General features: G+C 37.6%; 1 protein-coding gene across 2 annotated transcripts in view; it reads left to right on the forward strand.

Annotated features, from left to right (window-relative positions):
• Window positions 1–1,596: 1,596 nt before the first annotated feature.
• The window catches only part of LOC107564369 (protocadherin Fat 3-like), a 101,702-nt gene continuing 81,210 nt past the window's right edge, over window positions 1,597–22,088 (forward strand). For both annotated transcript variants that reach the window (XM_016249430.1, XM_016249431.1), the window contains exons 1-3: window positions 1,597–4,930; window positions 20,813–20,931; window positions 21,025–21,223. In XM_016249430.1, the coding sequence (XP_016104916.1) occupies window positions 1,609–4,930; window positions 20,813–20,931; window positions 21,025–21,223 (3,640 nt within the window). In that variant the 5' untranslated portion in view covers window positions 1,597–1,608. The remainder of the gene's footprint in view (window positions 4,931–20,812; window positions 20,932–21,024; window positions 21,224–22,088) is intronic.

Consider the following 22,088-nt stretch of genomic DNA (forward strand, 5'->3'; position numbering starts at 1 on the left):
AAATACGAACTCAGAAACAATACTAATTGAGGACATACCTTAGACTGCTATTGGTTTTGTATAAAGCTAATTATAGCTAAACCTAATTGAAAATGTTAGCATTTTTAGAATTAAATGATTTGTTATTTATTGGATTTATGAATAATTTTTCCAATTTAGGCCCCCAAAGACTTTCAGATTCAGCTAACTTCTGGGGACAATTTTCCTCCCCAAGTATAACTAATGCCGAGTTCACACTGCACAATTTTAGCCCAATTTTTCACTTGCCGACAGGTTTTGCGAAATTGCCGACAAATGCCCGAAATCGGAGGCAAAATCGGTGCTCGTTCACGTGAGTGACAATCACGCATTGTGAATTATCAAAGACTCGATCTGAGGGAATCACCGACGCCCGCAAAATATTTGGCATGCTAAATATCTGGAGCTGTCAACGATTCACAATCACGCTGTGTGCAATGATTTCTGACTGAAAACTACATCGATGACCTACAGCCAATGAGAGACCAAGATACAGGGCAGAGGGAAATTCGGGGAGGAGTTATAGACCAGAATATCAGTATTTTACTAGATATATGAACAATTAATCGAGAACTTCGGTCTGACGCATGTGGGTTCTCGCGTTATTTCCTTATCACTTCTCGCGTGTGTTTTGTTGTGAAACGTAGTTTGTGGACCAGACAGAGCTGTCGGCGATTCTTCCTATTGGGAAGTCATGCAATGTGAAACCCCCTGTCGCCAATACATCGTGCAATGTGAACACAGCAGCAACTGAATGCTACCCCAGATAGTCACGCAGTGTGAAAACAACGGCGATCCGACGAGTTTGAAAATCATGCAGTGTGAACTCGGTATAATAAACCCACACTCACAGACTTCCTCTCCAGCAGCACTTTATCATGACCAGTATATTGATGAGTCCACAACATTTGTCCTTTCTCAAGAGCTTTTTGAAAACCATGTCATATAATGAGTGTGTGTGTGTGTGTGTGTGTGTCTGTTCGTTTTCATGGGTTGTATTTTTGATCTTTCGTTCTCTATAATTGTTTTGTTCCTGACTTGCATTCTCCTGCTGTTTTTTCCCTCTGTGTAGAGTGTGTGTGTAAGTGAATTTTCCTGAATCGCATCCTCCTGGTTTTTCTGTAGTATATAATTGTGTGTCTGTGTCAAAAACCATGTCATATAATGAGTGTGTGTGTGTGTGTGTGTGTGTCTGTTCGTTTTCATGGGTTGTATTTTTGATCTTTCGTTCTCTATAATTATTTTGTTCCTGACTTGCATTCTCCTGCTGTTTTTTCCCTCTGTGTAGAGTGTGTGTGTAAGTGAATTTTCCTGAATCGCATCCTCCTGGTTTTTCTGTAGTATATAATTGTGTGTCTGTGTCAGTTTTGAGACCTGGGTAGTGATGTCATTCGGCTTGCGGTTGCCTGGCTACCAGCCCTTTTTCGGTACACAACTTCCTCTGCTTGTGCGTAATCTTTTTGACTGATTCATAGTGACCTCTAAACTTTAGATGTGAAAGGTCAGGTTGTGTACTGTCATGTCATCTGCTTTGACTAACATCTTTCTCTGTTTTTTTCTCTCTGTCTCCAGGATGGGTTTGGTGATGGGATGGCAGTGAGCATGGCCCTTTGGGCAGGCATATGGGCCATTCTCCTACAATTGGCCCTTTTGCTGTTCTTCTCTCCACCTCCAGGCCACTGCCAAGGTGAAAGGTCCCGCCTACAGTTTACTCAACCACTGTATCATGCATCGGTCTACGAGAACTCAGCCGCCCGCACCTACGCTGCCAGCCAGGTGCGCATGGGCGTCCCTCTCCAACATCACTCATGGGAGGTGAGGTACCGCATCACCTCCGGGGATGAGGAAGGATTCTTCAAGGCTGAGGAGTACACTCTGGGTGATTTCTGCTTCCTGCGGATAAGAACCAAAGGGGGGAATGCTGCCATCTTGAACCGTGAAGTTCAGGATAACTACTTGTTGACAGTGAAAGCTTCCATTAAGGGGGATTCACTAGAGGCCTGGACTAAAGTTAGTGTGCAGGTGTTGGATATGAATGACCTTCGACCCCTTTTCTCCCCTACCACATATTCAGTTACCATTGCGGAAAGCACACCACTACGCACCAGCATAGCTCAGGTCACTGCCACAGATGCTGACATAGGATCGAATGGAGAGTTCTATTACTTTTTCAAGGAACGAATGGAGCTGTTCGCTGTGCACCCAACTAGCGGAGTTGTTTCTCTCAGTGGGAAGCTGGATGTTGATACTCAAAACCGCTATGATCTTGAGATTCAGGCTGTGGACCGGGGAATGAAGCTGTATGGGAATAATGGTGTAAGCAGTACAGCCAAACTGTTTGTTCATATAGAACGAATTAACGAGCATGTGCCCACACTGAGTATTGTTACATTAGCACCTGTATGGACTGAGAAGTCCCCCGTTGTAGCTGTGGTCACTGCAGAGGATCTTGATGAAGGGGCGAATGGAGAGATTGAGACGGTAAGCATTGTGGCTGGGGACCTTCTTGAGCTCTTCAGCATTGAAAGGACAGAGATGCCAAGTGAAAAAACGGGAGATGAGGTAGTCAGTCAGAAAGGATCTAACGAGTTTGTCCTTCGTGCAACAGAGCATTTCGACTGGGACAGCTATCCGTATGGATTAAACCTCAGCTTGCAGGCTCGGGATCGTGGAACACCTCAGAAGTTCTCTGCTGTGCACTCGGTGCACTTACGACTGTCACAACCAGCCCCAGTGGAAATCACATTTCAGAAGGACGAATACGAGGTCCTATTGAATGAAGTTGCCCCTCCTGGAACTGTTGTGGAGGCTGTGAAACTCCAACCAGAGCCAGATGATGCTGAGTACATTCTGACTCCATCTGCTGATTCAGGGTTCTTCAATATCAACACCATGACAGGCGTAATCAGCACAGCACGTTGGCTTACCCAACTTACACAGGAAGTATTTGAGCTAGAGGTCTTAGAAGTAGACAGTGACCTTAGGGTCAAGGTTAGAGTCATTCTTGAAGATGCCAATGACAATGCACCGTCATTTGTTCAGCAGTCTTATGAGGTATTTATCAATGAAAGTGTTGCTATAGGCACTGCTATTGTTGTGGTGACTGCTTCTGATGGTGACCATGGGGAAAACGGGTACATCACATACAGCATGGCTAGCTTGACACCATTACCTTTCAGCGTGCAACAGTTCTCCGGAGCAGTCATGACAACGCAGGAGCTAGACTTTGAGTCGTCTGTAGAGAGTTTTAGTTTTGTGGTTCGTGCTTCTGACTGGGGTTCCCCTTATAGGCGTGAGAGTGAAGTCAATGTCACTGTGCACCTAGAGAATGTTAACGATAACAAACCCCTATTTGAGAAAGTGGCCTGTGTTGGTGTGATCTCTCGAGAACTTCCGGTCGGTGAGGTTATCGCCACAATGTCTGCCATAGACATCGATGAGCTAGAGCTAGTCAAATATAAGATCCTCTCTGGGAATGAGCGAGGCTACTTTGACTTAAATCCCGATTCTGGTGTCATGACCTTACATCACTCCCTAAACACTGTGGCACCCAAAAACTCGTTCAGTCTAAAAATTACTGCTACAGATGGGGAACATTTTTCCGATCCTATGTTTGTGAACATATCTGTAGTGCAAGGGAAGTCACCCCCCAAGAGCTTCAGTTGTACCGAAACCAGAGTAGCCCAACGACTAGCTGAGAAACTTCTGAAGAAAGCCAAAGTTAGCAGTAAACCCAAAATAGAGGAAGGCTTTATTGACCTGTTCTCTGTGAACCGTCAAACGCCTCAATTTGATAAATCCTTCCCAACTGATATCACTGTGCGTGAGGATGTACAAGTTGGCACGAGTGTGTTTCAGGTAAAAGCCTTCGATGGAGACACTGGGTTCAATGGACAACTCTTATACGCCATTGCTGATGGCAACACAGACAGTTGTTTCACTATTGGAATTCTGAATGGCATAATAAGCATCTTCCTTCCTCTAGACCGTGAGAGGACAGATCGTTATCTTCTAAACATCACATTGCATGATTTAGGCCAACCGCAAAGATCCTCCTGGAGGCTTCTTACAGTTTACATAGCAGATGCAAATGACAATGCACCTCAGTTTCTTCAAGATGGTGGCTACCAGGCCCACATTGCTGAAAACACCCCCATTGGTACCGAAGTCATCCAAGTGGAAGCTACTGACAAAGATCAAGGTCTCAGTGGCGAGATCCAGTATTCCCTACTCACCAGCACATCACAGTTTGGCATTAACAGCTCCAGTGGGATTGTGTATGTTGCAGGTCAGCTGGATCGTGAGCTTGCTCCGTTCTTCATATTAAAAGTGGAAGCGCGAGATCGGGCAGAGCGAGTGGCTCAACAGTTTTCTGTAACAACTCTTAAAATCTCACTTGAGGATGTTAACGATTGTCCACCTGCCTTTATCCCAAATGTTGTCAGCGCCCGTGCACTAGAAGACCTCCCAGTGGGCACTGTCATTGCCTGGCTGGATACGCAAGACCCTGACCTGGGACTTGGAGGGCAGGTGCGATACTCGCTTGCTAATGACTTCGATGGCCATTTTGAGGTCGACAAGACTAGCGGCGCCATTCGTCTTACCAAGGAGCTGGATTACGAAACTCAACAATTCTTCAACCTAACAGTTCGAGCAAAAGACAAAGGCCGACCTGTGTCACTTCTGTCAGTTAGCTTTGTTGAACTGGAGGTGGTGGATGTTAATGAGAACCTGTACGCACCGTATTTTTCGAACTTCGCCATGAATGGATCAGTAAAGGAAAGCATTCGGATTGGGACTTCCGTGCTCCAGGTCTCTGCAAGGGATGATGACACGGGGAGGGATGGCGAGGTGCAGTACTCCATACGTGACGGCAGTGGTCTTGGGAGATTCACCATTGACGAAGAAACAGGTATGTGTTGATCACGTTTTTAATACTGAATAACGTTCAGTGTTTTTTTGTAAAGTGCTGCCAATTTTGTTGCATATATTGTGGCTTCCTTGTACAGTTATATGCGATTCATTCAGTGTGAGGTAAGGGGCTAACATTATAAGGTAACAAATCTTAATTTTTTTCTCACAGGGGTTTTTCTGAGTCACCTTATTGTGTTGTTTTAAGTAGCTCACGTTGCTTGCATAATCACTAAGTATTGAATAATGCTAATATGCTGTAGATAGAGCCTGTAATACAGAAAGGGGGAAAAAAACACTGAGTTGTATGCCACTCACAGTGACTTCCTGGGACACATAAATGAAGAGTGAATAGGCTTCAGTAGTTTGTCTATCACCTCAGGCCAGTTAAACACTGGATTGGCCTACATTTTTTTTAGGTCGAGTTTTGACTGTTGAGATGGAGTGATTGAAGTGCGATTGAAATTTTGATAGTGTTATGGTTAATGTTTCATGCACTGCGTTCAATTCACGTGCACTGTGTTTTGATGGGATCATTTGTTTTTGTCCAGTTTTATAAAAAAGGGGGGTACATGTGCATGTGTGTGAATCTGCGAATAATGATTTCTGCATAAAGAAATATGTGTTTGTGGCGAAATATGTGTGAGGTTGATTTATGTGTTGAGTCTCTGTCGGGTGGACTGAATTACCACACAAAGCTATTTTATTTACATTTATTGCAGTTGTCATGTCATTCTGTCTGACCCACACACTTAACCTTACATTTTTTTCTCTGCCCCTTTTCTCACTCTGTCATTTTCTCTCTCCCCTTGACAGTGCATTTTCTTTGATAGTATCTGGGTTTTTATTAGCATTGCTTCTGAAGGCTTACTATTACTCATACTTGGGGCTAGGGATTTGAACAAATTCCCTAACCGTAAGTATTTATCTTCAGTATGTCACTTGATTTTTCACCTGGAAAGCGATAAACTTCCCATAGAATCCCATAGACTTAAAAAGTAGGAAGCATTCAAGCTTTATCTAGAGACAAAACAATCAGAGATGGGGGGATCTTTTGACTTGTACCACATCCAAAATGGTCTACAACCTAGCACCAGCTTATGTCCAGCTTGGACCAGCAAGAAACCAGCTACCATGTTTCAGCCAAAGCTGGATTTGTCCATCAGGGGTTTGATAAGAGCAGTGCTGGTTAGTAACTGATTACATGTAATCTGGATTATACAATCAGATTCCAAAAATCAAGTACTTGTAATTAGATTACATTGCATTTTAAAGGTCTCATAATCCGTTTACTGTTACTTTTTTAATAGATTCTATGATTACATATTATCTACACAATGGCAGTAAATTATTCATAATGTATTGTTTCGCCTTAATTCTTTAATTTTATTTTTTTCTTAAATTTTCCTTTCTAAAAAATTCTACCACTTATGTACATTCGGAAATACATTACCTAATATGTGTAATCCAGCAAATTACGTTACTAATTGCAGTTTCTGTAATCAGCAATGGACTACAATTTGTAGGTAATTCACCCAGCACTAGATAAGAGTGTGAATGATAGCAAGTGTATTTGTATCCTTATAGTTGAATCCATGTGCAGACCAAATGAGGTTGACGAGACTTGTAACAGTATAAATCGAGAGACTGAGGGGAAAAAGGAAACCGAGATCAGATGAAAGAGTCTGGCATTCAGAGGCCAGAATGGTGTGTGTGTTTGTGTGTCTACTCACCCGCAAGCTGCCTGAAAATGATCTGGAGGTTTCAAAACGACCCTAAGATCTCCCGTGGTCTTTCACCTCTCCTTGGAATGAGGGAATCAGAAAAAAGGAGAGAAAGCCATGAATATTTGTCCATTTCTATTAAGACTGAAATGAGAGGGTTCACCGTGGCCTTTAAAGGGCATGAATAACACACACTGGTGCAGAACCTACTACTTTTTAAACCCTGCTACAACTCACTGACAGCAGCAACAAAGGAAAGTATTTCCAGCGCTGTACTTCAGTACTGTGGTAAGAGTGGTTTAAAAATGTGGTTTTGTGAGATTTGTGTCCTGGCAGCAGGTGGATCAGTGTCTGTCAGGAATCGAGTTTGAGTCTTTGAGGATATCACACCTGTCTTGTTTTTTTTCCATATCACAACTGTCTTTTCCGGTGTCATTTTAGGTTTTGATTTTGAGTTGTAAAGCTCATTTTGAGGCAAAAAAATTGTCCACAGAGTATCAAAAATGTCAAACACAAAGTGTGAAAAAAGCCCATGCTCATTACAGTCGCCGCTGAGCAGACGCTTTTCATCTGCAGGGACTTACAGTGCACTAATTGCACTGATGGTCCCTACAGAGCCTCCTGGGGTTAAGTGCTTTGCGTACCACTGAAAGAGCCCCGGCTTAAAGCCTTGTTATAGTTTGGCCTGGCTCTGCTTCGCTAGCCTCTGCAGACTGTGCTCACACCTCCCCAAATGGACGAGGCGTTTATATTTGTTGCATTTGCTGTTGTACCATTTTTTGAAACAACAGGGGGCGACAAGGAGTAATTGTCCTCTGTTCAGGTGTGTGATTAAGAAATAGTCTTGGTTATTTACAACTTATAATCACATGAAATCAAAACAGATCCTGTTCGTTTTATTAATGTAGGTTCCTGTGCATGATTCATCACTGCAAAATGTGCTGAAACGACTTTCCTCTTCAGGTAAATTATCTAGGTAGGATGAAGTGTGATTTTGCCGAAAATCTGAACATCTTACTTTAAAAGATGCGATAACAGAAAATTTTATATGGATAAAGCTGTGTTAATGTACCTGAAATGATCCAGGTTGTAATGTAAACTCTGTCTTTTAGTCTTTTTTTTGTTAAAAAGACAAAAAATGTAGCTTAGGCTACGTTTACACGACAACGATGTAGTCAAAAACGGAAACGTTTTTCTTTACATTCATATAAAAACACCCGCGCTGCATTTTCATTTTGAAACGTGCAGTGATCAGTTTATTCAACAAAGTAATAACTCAATGTATGAGAAACACTGGACACTGATATAAGTCTAATGGCCAAGTGATAACAAAAATAAATGAGTTCACACATATTACACAGCCTGCTGCGCACTGGCCACGAGCGATGACATCGTGCATGCTATTGTCGGACCTACACACACGTGGAAAGTTAAGGTGCACGTTATAATCAGCACAGAAGTTTCATCTGAATTGCATGCGTTTCTACTTTCACATGCAAATGACGTGTTGCACTTATGAATATGATAACTTTCCGGCATCAATTCTAGTAAAGGCCAACAATTTCATGGTGTTGGTGTTTTTATTGGTCTTATGAAGTATTCTAATTTGTTGAGATAGTGAATTGGTGGGTTTTTGTTAAATGTGAGCCAAAATCATCACAATTAAAAGAACCAAAGACTTAAACTACTTCAGTCTGTGTGCATTGAAATTATTTAATACACGAGTTTCACAATTTGAGTTGAATCACTGAAATAAATGAACTTTTCCATGACATTCTAATTTATTGAGATGCCGATTAATTAAAAAATGCCAAAAATCGTCCGGCCGATCAATCGGTCAACCTCTAGTATTGGGTGTTTACATGGAAACGATAACGGTGCCATTTTCAGAAACTTGCACTTTGAAACCCGTTTTCAAAAATATGTTTTCAGTCCCCAAAACGCAGTTGTCGTGTAAACAAGTAGACATAACGCATAAAAAGTTTCCCGTTTTTGGCTGAAAACGTTGTCGTGTAAATGGCCCCTTTGCCCGAAAGGACCTCACATTTCTGTTAATGAGACGCACATAGATTGAAAATAGTATCATAACCTATCCCACTTGCACAAACACGCAGCAGATCCAGAAACGCATACAGTAGCCTAATCCAGAAATACATGCGAGATGTACACAAAACAGATTTGGTCTGTTTGCTCTCTGGACAGCATCAAAGGTTTTTAGTTACAACGTGTAGCCAATCACATCTGTTGACTTCTTGAACGCATGGCCAATCAGAGGCGTTTATGTTAGTCAAAATCACTCAGTTGTTTTTTGTTATTGTTTTTTTATATCAGTGCTGAGTTATCCTTTCATTATAAAAAAAGTGTAGACAGGATGTAAATAAGCGATTTTAGCCATTTTTTTCACATTCAGATTACACTCTGAAATGTGTTGCATTATTTAAGTAGATGGGGTTCATGCATTTCATGTTGACTTAAAAGGTCCTGTAAGTTCACTTACAGAATTATCAAATTCATTCATTATAAAACTTCCTCCAGACTTTATTAGACACAGCTTTTTTCCAGAACTGCACCCTGTAAATGTGCACATCATCTCAATTTTGTCAAATTTGGTCTACATTTGTCAAAGCTCTCCTGCTTTCCGCATGGTCTGCCATGTGAGAACTAGTGCCTCAGAGTCTTCCTATTGGCCATCCAAAGAATCTGGCCATGGCTCACAATCATATATTTAATGGTTTTTTTGTCACTTTACAGAGCTCAGGGCTCTCACAGAAGACAGGTGTGATATTTCAGGACACGTAATTCAGTCATATCTGTCAGGATTTTTTTTTTCTCAGTGCCATTCCATGAAAAAAATAATGCTTACAGCAGCTAAGGTCTCCGGACTGTGGCATCCTGTTAATTTCAGCAAGTTCTGTCATTTCAGATCGCACCCTTATTTTGTACACAATAAAAAAAAATGCTGCAGTAATGCACGATGGAGATTAATTAGTCACACAGTGCTAATGAATCTTTTCTTTTATTGATTAAGCAAGCAATGCTCTGTAGCTGAATCTACAATTTTAGATGTAGATCAAGTAAGTGGCTGTGTTACAAAATCTTATGAGCTAAATACCTAGACAGCAATTTTGGGCATTGTACTGTAGATGCATTTAATGTTCAAATCATGCGTTCCAAGGCACTTATGATACTCAAAATCAGAGCGATGAATTATTATGTTGTGTGTTTTTGTATTTTTTCATGTATTTTATATTTATGAATGTATGTGTATAGTTCTTATAAATTTTTATTTAAGTTTTAGTTATTTATTTATTTATTTATTAATTTATGGTTTTAGTTTTCATTTTTGTTTTAGTTAACAATAATAAGCCTGCAGAGGACAGGCAAAAATGACACAAAAATATTAATTCACCGTAAAAAAAATAAATAAATAAAATAATAAAAATTAAGGGTATATTTTACAAGAAAATGCCATTTCAGTTTTTCTTTACTTCAAAATTTCATTTTGTAATTATTTAATTTGTAATTAGTTGTGAAATTTACTAGCAATTTCTGAGTGAAAATTTGTTACTATATACCCCATTTTTATTAAATCTTTTGTTTGTTTTTTTAAATGCTGTCTAGTTCAACAGTTCACAAGATTTTGAAACACAGCCAATCTCTTTAGAGCAAAGTACTTCTGCGGTCAAGTTCATGTCATGTCATATCCAATCAAACGCTGAAATGACACTGCCAGCCACGTAAATGTTACACTGGCCGTCTTCATACACCTGTCCCTGCTGGTTTCACTCTGATTTCCCCATCCGTCTCTTACAAAGGTTCAGTGTTAGGGTCGTGTAGCCTGATGTGATTGGATGAAACCCTGCCTCGTGCCCCGTATAACCCCGCAAGGCTTAGACTCCTAAATATAGGTGGACAATAACAGGGGGAAGTGGATGAGCGCACCCAAATGACAGACTCAATAAAGGCTTTCTCTGTGCTTTTGTCCTTTCATGTCTCCTTTTCTTTTCATTCTTTTTTTCTGTCTCTGTTGCAAAGTGTGCGTAGGAGTTTCTGAGATTTCTCCGCTGAAGTAACACAGAACACAATGCGTCCTGCTTATGCAATGCATGTATTTGCCTGCTCTAAAAACATAGTGCTTAAGTACATGTATGTTGCAGAGATGTCTGATAGCAGAAGGTGAATGGTTATCCATATGCATTATCTGAAAACCATTTTGAAAAGACCAAATTCAAATGCATTTTTAATAATAAAAGTTGTAAAAATGTTGTTTTGACAGCCGTTGGGAAACCAGTGTTATTTTAGTGTCATCAATATATTATTATAGTTTATATTATTTTTGTTCGTTTTTATTTTGATATTTTCCATTTCCTTTAAATTTAAGTTAAAGTTTTAGTAATTTTGTTGTGTTTTTGTCATTTTTATTAGTTTTTTTTTTTTTGTCTGTCTAGCTCTTAAATTTTTTACTTTAGTTTTAGTATGCGTACTTCGTTAAATTAAAACAAAATGAGAAATGATGCCTTGGCAACTAACTGAAATAAAATAAGTTAACACTTATTCCAAGTAATTAATTATTATTTGTATTATTTAATGGTTTTAGTTTTAATTTTAGTTTTAGTTATCAATAATAACACTACAGGGAATGTTATAGCAATTTTGGGCTAAAATTACAAATGAAAACACTTATTCGCGTGTAAAAAATTCAAATTTAAAGTTCAAATGTTTTCAAAGTTGCTGAAACTAGCTGAAATAAAATAAGATTTTTATATTTTGATTTCTGTTAACACTTATTCAGTGTAATGAAAATGTTTATTATTTATTTATGTTTCTTATTCCAAGTAATGACAATTAATTAATTTATTGTTTATTTGTTTTAGTTTTAATTTTGGCTTTAGTTATCAAATAATAGCCCTGCAAGGAATATCGTAGCAATGTTTGGCAAAAATTCCAAATGAAAATGCTTATTCATTGTAAAAAAAAAAAAAAAAAAATGTTATCTATTAAATGTTCAAATGTTTTCAGAGTTGTAAATAAAACTAAATAAAAGTGCATTTTATAAGAAAATACTATTTCAGGTTTTTTTTTTACTTTAAAATGTCTTGTTTAATTCTTACTTATACTGATTTGTGAAACGTACTAATTTCTGAGTGAAATTCATTTTTTTTTTTCCAATGTTGAAGTTGTAGCAATGTTTGGAAAAAATTCCAAATGAAAATGCTTATTCATTGTAAAAAAAAAATAATAATAATAATAATAATAATTCAAATGTTTTCAGAGTTGTAAATAAAACTAAATAAAAGTGCATTTTACAAGAAAATACTATTTCAGGTTTTTTTTTTACTTTAAAATGTCTTGTTTAATTCTTACTTATACTGATTTGTGAAACGTACTAATTTCTGAGTGAAATTCTTTTTTTTTTTTTTCAATGTTGAATGCACTTCTTGGAAATGTATGCGTGATATCTCAGATGCCTGGGATGTTGCTTATGCTGACATTAACATGTCTCATATTTCGCTTTTGTCCATACAATGTAAAAGCAGTGATTATATATGTATGAGTGCGCATGAATGCACCGGCACTCTCTTGAGAGTATGTCTTCCAGTCTGATGCCACTGTACAGAAACAGTGGGTCACTACAGCTCCAAACCATCATGAAATCAACCAGAAAACAACTTAAGCATTTTCCAGTTACGCCTAATTCCAGTCTATTTCTCCGTTAAAGGGCTAATCAGTTGTAAAGTATTCTGTTCAAGCTCTAACTCTGTTTCTCTGTCCTACACAAACCATAATAGCCGCGTTGACATTAGATCTAATCATCAAAGTTGACTATTAGAGTAGATGCTCCCCGTCTTGTACCATAGTGACTCCACCAGCTGCCCGAGCTTCTTTTCTTTTATCAATTGGTTCTCTATGGTAAGTGATTTTCTTCATATTGCAGTGAATTTGAGATCTTTATGGAGTTCAGAAATAGCTGCCAGTCGCTCAAAAGCACAGAAAATAGTGCTTCTCGTTTGCTCAGAGCCAATGATGTGTTGCAGCAGTCGGTGGTTTTCTTTTAACATTTTTCTTGTTCCACATCTTGGCCTTTTGTGAATCATTTAAAGTGGACATGTCATGAAAACTGGATTTTTTTCTTCCTCTTTTGAGTTCATTAAGTGATATTTTAATGTCTAAAGCTAATACGAAGCTCATCCAAGCTGTAAAAACAAGTCATTCAGAAGTTCCTGATGTCAAATTAATATTACATATTAACAAATGCCTGCCCATATTTAAAGTTTACACATTTGTATGTATTCTACTAATATTTAGCATTTGCATTATTGAAATATTTATGTATTATTTGCAGAACACTTGCCCAAATTTGGTTGGTTAGTCCTAAAAGAGATCATTTATGATTTTTTAAAGAGATTTTTATTTGTATTCAGCAAGGATACATTAACTTGATCAAAAGTGACAATACGACTTTTATAAAATTACAAAAGATTTCTATTTCAAATAAATGATGTTCTTTTGAACAAAAATATGAAGCGGCCTGTTTTCAACATTGATAGTATTAAGAAATATGCAAATCAGCATTTTAGAATGATTTCTGAAGGATCGTGTGACACTGAAGACTGGAGTAATGATGCTGAAAAGTCAGCTTTGCAACAAAGGAATAAATTGCACTTTAAAATATATTCAAATAGAAAATGGTTATTTTAAATTGACATATTTCAAAATTTTACTGCATTTTTTGATCAAATAAATGCAGCTTTGGTTTTGAACAGTAGTGTATACAAGTCAAGTACTATAGTAAAAAGACCATGTTTAAGTCTAAACTATGGTTGTAATTGGCTTAATAAACATAAAGAAACCCTAAATAAAAGTCTAAACAGTGTATTAGACCCTTTAAGTATCTCTAATTCTGAGGCTGTCAGTTTGACAAAGTTTCTATCAAACTGTAGGCTGTGTTATGTAATTGTGATATTGTGTAATTGCGTTCTGTGGTTTAGAGTTTCCCAGGTGCCTGTGGTTGGTACATTGTGTTGGGCGGTTTTCTCCAGAGCTGGGCGGCTTTTTAGTGTGTTGTGAGGTTGTGTTTAGGAGACTGTAAAGTCTGCTCCCTGTCATCACTTTCTTAACACCCTCCTTTAAAACCACAGGGATATTTTGAAATGACTGAATCTGTGAATTTCCTTTTCTGTCGTACACACACACACACAAGCTGCTCTACCCAGACAGTGAATGTGCCACCTACGCTTGTGTCTCACTCACAGGCTTACACAAGTGTCTAACACACACTGACAGATAACACCTTCTACACACACCATATACATCCTGCTAAAGTGTTAATTGGCTCATTTAAATTTGCTTTAAATAAAGGCTATTGATTTAGTGCATCGGGATTCATGTGTGTGTTTGCCGTTGCGTGTTTTTGATGGAGAGACACTTTTGACAGTTTTGGGATCGGTTATTCATACTTCATTCAGGTTGCTAGGTTACGGCCTGGAAAAACGTTCCTGAATGAAGTAGCCTATGATGTGCCACTAAACACACGCAGTATCACAACACCCTGTTTCTAATCACTACAGATGTATTTGTAATTACACTGCTGAAATTACAAGTGTTTGGATTGTTCTTTGCCCTCGTGGGTCCAATGTTAATGCACAATTTAATGCACGCATCTGCCAAAAGCCAAAAATTAACATTATCAACATTTGCAGTCAGTGAGATTTTTTTTAAAGGTTTTTGAAAGAAACGATTTATTCTCACCAAGCCTGCATTTATGTGATCAAAATACAGAAAAAAAAGAATATTGTAGAATATTATTACAATTTAAAATAACTGTTTTCTATATGAATAATTTTTTTAATGTAATTTATTCCTGTGATGCAAATCTGAATTTTCAGCATCAGTCTTCAGTGTCACATGATCCTTCAGAAATCAGTCTAATATGCTGATTTGCTGCACAATAAAAATGTCTTATGATTATTAATATTGAAAACAGGTGTGCTGCTTGATATCTTTGCAGAATCTTTGTGAGGATTATTTGATGAATAGAAAGTTCAAAAGAACAGCATTTATTTGAAATATAAATCTTTTTATATAACACTTTTAAACATTTTACTGTCACTTCTGATCAGTTTAATGCAGAATAAATGTATTAATTTCTTTAAAAAAAATGAATCTTACTGACCCCAAACTTTTGAATGATAGTGTACTAACTATTATGTCATTCCAAACTTGTATGAGTTCCTTTCTTTTGTGAAACAAAGATTTATCCAGGCTGCTTTTTATCAAACAATGGAAGTGAATGGGGACTTGGCCTGTCAAGCTCCAAAAATAACCAAATATCTCTATGAAAGTAGTACATATGACTCATTCACCACATTCTAAGTCTTCTGAAGCCATACAGTCATGAAACAACAGTTTAATATATGATTGTTTGAAAATCATGTCAAACTTCAAATTATGCATCTTGATGCATCACATTTACACAAATGTAAATGAAGTGTGACATCTACAGGAAGAATTTCAGTCTGTTCCTAACACATTTATTTTATGACTGGAGAAGACTTGTAATAAAGTGCATAAGCCGTATGAACTACATTTAGAGAGTGTTTGTGTCACTATTGGAGTCGACAGCTCCAGTCCCCATCCATTTTCATTGTCTGGAAAAAAGCAGCCAGGACATTCTGCAAAACATCTCCTTTGGTTTACACAGAAGAAAAGAAAGTCATAGGTGTTTGGAACAAAATTAGGGCGAGTAAATCATTTTTCATTTTTGGATGAAATGACAGAATTTATATTTTTGAGTGCTCTGTCTCTTTAAGAGACAATTTCAAAACTAATGTATAACTGTGCAGGGAAACAGAGCTTTGACACACAACATGTTTGTAATGCCAAATAATGTGTGTGCCATGTCTTGAAAGCACCAGGATCAATTATTAAACCAAAGATTAGTCAAAGATCAAAGATTGGAAAAGAGATTACATAAACATGCAGAAAACCCTCACATTTCCTCTCATCCTAAACACTTCGCTCTTTCACGAGACTAATTTGTATTCTGTTCTTAATTAATCTATAAGAGGCCTTCATATTTAATGGGCCGGACTATCTCACACACCCTGAATTACATTAAGAGGATGCTGGGAAAGGCAGGATGTAGATAATTGGGTGCTCATTAATAATTGATCACAGAGATTATGCCAGTCAACAGCATTACTAACACACATATTTGCACACACACACACGTGCACGCCTCATGCCATCCGGCTGGCACTCTTTCATTGACTCATATCATTCTTATCTAGGTCAGACAGCAGGAGCACAACAACCAATGAAAAAGCTAAATAATCTCCCCATTTCCACTCGTTTATTTGCGCTCGCTTTCTCTCTCTCTGCTTTTCCTATCTGCTCGCTCAGCTCTTGCTGAAATATCAGCTTCCAGCCAGGACTGTGTGTGACTGCTTAGCTGTAGACTGGGGACAAAATTATACACAAAAGTGAGCTAAATTTAACACAACCTCCAATTTGGAAAGCAATTTTTAAAGATCATTATTTTGTGAATTTGGTGTAACAGAATATGTTGACATGCTTTAATATTCAATAAACACATTATTTTTCAAATCCTGTACATTATTGTAACCCCTCTATGCCCCGCCTCTCTCAAACGCTTCGTTTTCAACAAAGTCCCTCCTTCCGACAAGCGCAGTCTGCTCTGATTGGCCAGCTGACCCAGTGCATTGTGATTGGCCGAACACCACAAGCACTCGTCGGAAATGTAACGCCCCTTACCATAATCGCCAGCTTCATCTTTCAAAATAAATGTAAAGACAGAGCCCGAAAGGTGAACAGAGTCTCGTGACAGACACAGTGATGAATATGTGTTTGCAGTACTGCAGCTTAAAGGTTTTAATATTCCTATTGTTTCTGATTGGGGAACACTAACCCAGCACTGCAACAGAAATCAGAATGAATCAGCAGTTATGAGACTCAAAGCTAGCAAATCCCCCTAGGGTTAAAGACTGCACCTCCTTAGACAGGGATGGAGACACCTGTGCCTGCATAATTATACACACACCTAAAGCCTGGGAAACAAATGCGAGTCAGAGGGTGTGTTTGCATAATACAATTTGAAATCAATTGTGCTTTTAAATGCAGTTCTCTGAAAACCAGAGACGGGATTATTAACATAAAACCGCTATTTAGCAAAAGTAGGGACATATATTTCATGCAAATTTCATACAAATAATAAAACAGCTAATAGAACATTCTAAAAAGAAACTATTTACTTCAAGTTCACCGTCAAATGTTTTTGTAAGAAGTCTCTTCTGCTCATCAAGGCTGCGTTTATTTAGTCAAAAATACAGTAAAATACAGCAATATTATTACAATAGCGGTCTAATATATTTTAAAACAATTTATTCCTGTGTTGGCAAATCTGAATTTTCAGCATCAGTCTTCAGTGTCACATGATCCTTCAGAAATCAGTCTAATATGCTGATTTGCTGCTCAATAAAAATGTCTTATGATTATTAATATTGAAAACAGGTGTGCTGCTTGATATCTTTGCAGAATCTTTGTGAGGATTATTTGATGAATAGAAAGTTCAAAAGAACAGCATTTATTTGAAATATAAATCTTTTTATATAACACTTTTAAACATTTTACTGTCACTTCTGATCAGTTTAATGCAGAATAAATGTATTAATTTCTTTAAAAAAAAATGAATCTTACTGACCCCAAACTTTTGAATGATAGTGTACTAACTATTATGTCATTCCAAACTTGTATGAGTTCCTTTCTTTTGTGAAACAAAGATTTATCCAGGCTGCTTTTTATCAAACAATGGAAGTGAATGGGGACTTGGCCTGTCAAGCTCCAAAAATAACCAAATATCTCTATGAAAGTAGTACATATGACTCATTCACCACATTCTAAGTCTTCTGAAGCCATACAGTCATGAAACAACAGTTTAATATATGATTGTTTGAAAATCATGTCAAACTTCAAATTATGCATCTTGATGCATCACATTTACACAAATGTAAATGAAGTGTGACATCTACAGGAAGAATTTCAGTCTGTTCCTAACACATTTATTTTATGACTGGAGAAGACTTGTAATAAAGTGCATAAGCCGTATGAACTACATTTAGAGAGTGTTTGTGTCACTATTGGAGTCGACAGCTCCAGTCCCCATCCATTTTCATTGTCTGGAAAAAAGCAGCCAGGACATTCTGCAAAACATCTCCTTTGGTTTACACAGAAGAAAAGAAAGTCATAGGTGTTTGGAACAAAATTAGGGCGAGTAAATCATTTTTCATTTTTGGATGAAATGACAGAATTTATATTTTTGAGTGCTCTGTCTCTTTAAGAGACAATTTCAAAACTAATGTATAACTGTGCAGGGAAACAGAGCTTTGACACACAACATGTTTGTAATGCCAAATAATGTGTGTGCCATGTCTTGAAAGCACCAGGATCAATTATTAAACCAAAGATTAGTCAAAGATCAAAGATTGGAAGAGAGATTACATAAACATGCAGAAAACCCTCACATTTCCTCTCATCCTAAACACTTCGCTCTTTCACGAGACTAATTTGTATTCTGTTCTTAATTAATCTATAAGAGGCCTTCATATTTAATGGGCCGGACTATCTCACACACCCTGAATTACATTAAGAGGATGCTGGGAAAGGCAGGATGTAGATAATTGGGTGCTCATTAATAATTGATCACAGAGATTATGCCAGTCAACAGCATTACTAACACACATATTTGCACACACACACACACGTGCACGCCTCATGCCATCCAGCTGGCACTCTTTCATTGACTCATATCATTCTTATCTAGGTCAGACAGCAGGAGCACAACAACCAATGAAAAAGCTAAATAATCTCCCCATTTCCACTCGTTTATTTGCGCTCGCTTTCTCTCTCTCTGCTTTTCCTATCTGCTCGCTCAGCTCTTGCTGAAATATCAGCTTCCAGCCAGGACTGTGTGTGACTGCTTAGCTGTAGACTGGGGACAAAATTATACACAAAAGTGAGCTAAATTTAACACAACCTCCAATTTGGAAAGCAATTTTTAAAGATCATTATTTTGTGTATTTGGTGTAACAGAATATGTTGACATGCTTTAATATTCAATAAACACATTATTTTTCAAATCCTGTACATTATTGTAACCCCTCTATGCCCCGCCTCTCTCAAACGCTTCGTTTTCAACAAAGTCCCTCCTTCCGACAAGCGCAGTCTTAGTTAGGCGTGGCAGAGTCTTAACTTTTATAAAGAATATCTCTTTGGTTTTGAGACTTTAGTCTTTGCAACTTTAGGGATCTTATCTATGCACAATCAGCTTGTAACACTCCAAAGAGAAAGAAAAATCGCATCATATGACCCCTTTAATGCATAAAATATATATAGTAATATAGTCATTATAGAAATTATAATTAGCTGTATAAAAAAAACGATAGCTATCTATGGAGTCTCCACTTTTTGAAGAATATAGTATTGAAATGTATTATATTATTAGAATATTTTATTATTTTAACGTTAATTAAAAATGTTTATAAAAACACAAAAAAAGGAATTGTGGGGTTTGAGTTTTGGTTTTTCTGTAATAATTATAATTAGCTTTATATAAAACAATATATGTCTGTGGGGAAGGTTAATAATATAATATTAATATGCATTTTTATTATAAGTTTTATTATTTTAATGTTAATCCCCACAATAATTGTTTTTTATTAAAAATATTTAATTGAGTTGTGGTTATAACAAATATAACAAATTGTAACTACTAAATATAAAATTAATTTATAGTTATAAATAGCTTTTTATAAAACTGTGTGTGTGTGTGTAATCTGGTTGAATGAGGCGCTGTGGTTGGTGGTAATAGTGTGAGATGACTCTGGTTTGTCAGGGCTGGACTTCCAATCTGTCTCCGATTGGCTAAAGTGAGTTTCTATTACCTCAGAGAATAGAATACACTCTCTGTCTCTCTTCATATCTATTTTTTTTTCCATTGTCTACTCTCATTTTGCGATTCCTCAGGCAGTTCTGCTGGTGTTCCGAATATATTACGTGTGCTCTCACTCTAGCACAATGAACTAAAGGATTTTATGAATCCTACAGGCTAACAGACTGAATTATTGATGTCTCACACACACACACACACACACACACACAAAAGCTCAGGCTGTTTTTTCAATACAGCGAAAGCTGATCTGATTCCTTTACCTGATTCAAGTCTGATTCTAGTTCCCTTGCAGAAAATGTACCATGGTAACCGTAGTTTCTGGCAAAACACAGATGCATGTAAAAGTGCATATAAATTATACAGAAATTATGGGGGGGAAATATTTATAATTCTCTATTATTATATATATTATTTATATTTTATAAAGATTTATTTACTTTCTATTTACATAATTCTATTTTAATTTTTTACTTAACTTTTTTTATAGACTTTTTATTTTGATTAGATCTAGCTCAACAGTCCCGCCAGAGCAAAAGTCTAGCTTTGTGAGGCAAATCTGTGCCTGAGATGAACCGGGGTTTTTTTATTTTATTTTTTTATGTTCTGACAATGGACATAATTCAATTTTTTGTCCCCAAGACTGAAGACCTCAGTTTACGGTTGCATGGAACGATTGAAAATGTCGGGCTGTTGTTGAGGTCAGAGGTTCAGGTTTTATTTGGTCTTTAGCCTGAGGGTTGTGTTTTCTTCTGCTGTGTTTCTGTTACATGACTTATGGAAGTGACCTCCTTATTGATCTAAATTTACCACAACCTGTGTGCTGCTGTATTATCACAGAAAAACACAGATTTTTTTAAAGGTGCCTCATCACTAGCATCACCACAGAACTGCTGTGATAAATAATGACTGTTTTCAAACAGGTTTCCAGACCACTCGCCATTGGCCAGCCGAGCAGGAAGCCCCGCCCAAACTCATGCCATTGCTAAGCCATTGTTGCCGTGTTATACTCAAACAGCACACCTCAGCTTTAATGTTTCTGCTTTTTGTCCGCAATTATTGCTGAGTTTGTCAGTCTCAGTGTAGAATGCGTTACCTGTTAGCATTGAAACTAAATGATCAACTCTGCTGTTTCACTGGAATTAAAATATTCAGCTTGTGATGTTTTGACATTTTTATCAATTTTATTTTGCAGGTGTCATCTACACTACAGATCTGTTGGACCGAGAGACGCAGGACTCCTGTTGGCTGACGGTGTACGCCACTGATCTGGGAGTGGTACCGCAGTCAGCGGCGCTGCAAGTGTACATACAGGTAAATAAGTGTGCATCCTATGTGAGATTTTGTGAAATTGTGGTTCTTGTATGAAATGTTTATTTTATATATTTTCCGTGTGTGATTTAACAGGTTGAGGATGTTAACGATAACGCTCCGCTCACGTCTGAACCGATGTATCATGCCACCATTCTGGAAAATTCCCCAAAGGATCAGTCAGTCATTCAGATCCAGGCGCAGGACCCTGACGCCACGGCAACTGAGCCCCGCCTGTCATTCCGGATCTCCAGCGGCAACCCGCAGAACTTCTTCAGCATCAACCCGCGCACCGGTCAGTGTCCTGTCCATCAAACTGTATCTGTGTGATAGATAGAATAAATTAATGTCAGTTTTAATAAGTTGAGTTTATATGTGTGTCCCTTAAAAAGTACCATGGTACAGTGATGGTATCAGATGGTGAAACCATGGTATTAAATGATTATAATATACATATACCTATATCTATCTATCGTTCTATCTATAACTATCTATATACTGTGATTTACCATGGTATCATGTCTGAAAGGGCATGGTAATACCTTTTGGGTTTTTTTTTTTTTGTATGAGCGTATTGTTAGTCTGTGGTGTAGATAAAGCTAATTATTCCTTCCCATGCATTCATTAATTCTGCTTATTTAGTATTTAAATTCACTTATTTAAATATGCACATCTGGGTGTGTGAGTTCTTAAGGTCTGTCGCTGCTCTCCGCATTATGACATCATCGTCTGAGCCTACTGTAAATCCTGGCTGCTGATTGGCTGGTGATATGGTTTTGCCTTTGATTGACAGATTAATTTCATAGCCACAGGCCCTTCCCTCCAGCCACACGCCCCATAGTGCATGTCAGCAGGAAGCGCCGATCCTAATTAAAAACTTTGTAAAGGTCTTAAAAGGTCGAGCTGTCAGAAAGACGGAAGGCAACGGCAAAATGGAAGCAGCCAGAGAGAAAGATCAGAAAGTGTTGTGAGGTTTGATGCAATAAGTCTGTTTTCATAAACGGTATTTCCAGAAAAACTCACAACACACCAATTTTCTGCAGACTTCTGTCTGTTTGTGTGTGTGTGTAGCAGAAGTTCGATCTTGTTACAGATCAATGTGAAATCTATCTATCTATCTATCTATCTATCTATCTATCTATCTATCTATCTATCTATCT

The sequence above is a fragment of the Sinocyclocheilus grahami genome, unplaced genomic scaffold, assembly GCF_001515645.1.
Source record: "Sinocyclocheilus grahami isolate Dianchi unplaced genomic scaffold, SAMN03320097.WGS_v1.1 scaffold927.1, whole genome shotgun sequence".
Taxonomy (NCBI): Eukaryota; Metazoa; Chordata; class Actinopteri; order Cypriniformes; family Cyprinidae; genus Sinocyclocheilus; species Sinocyclocheilus grahami.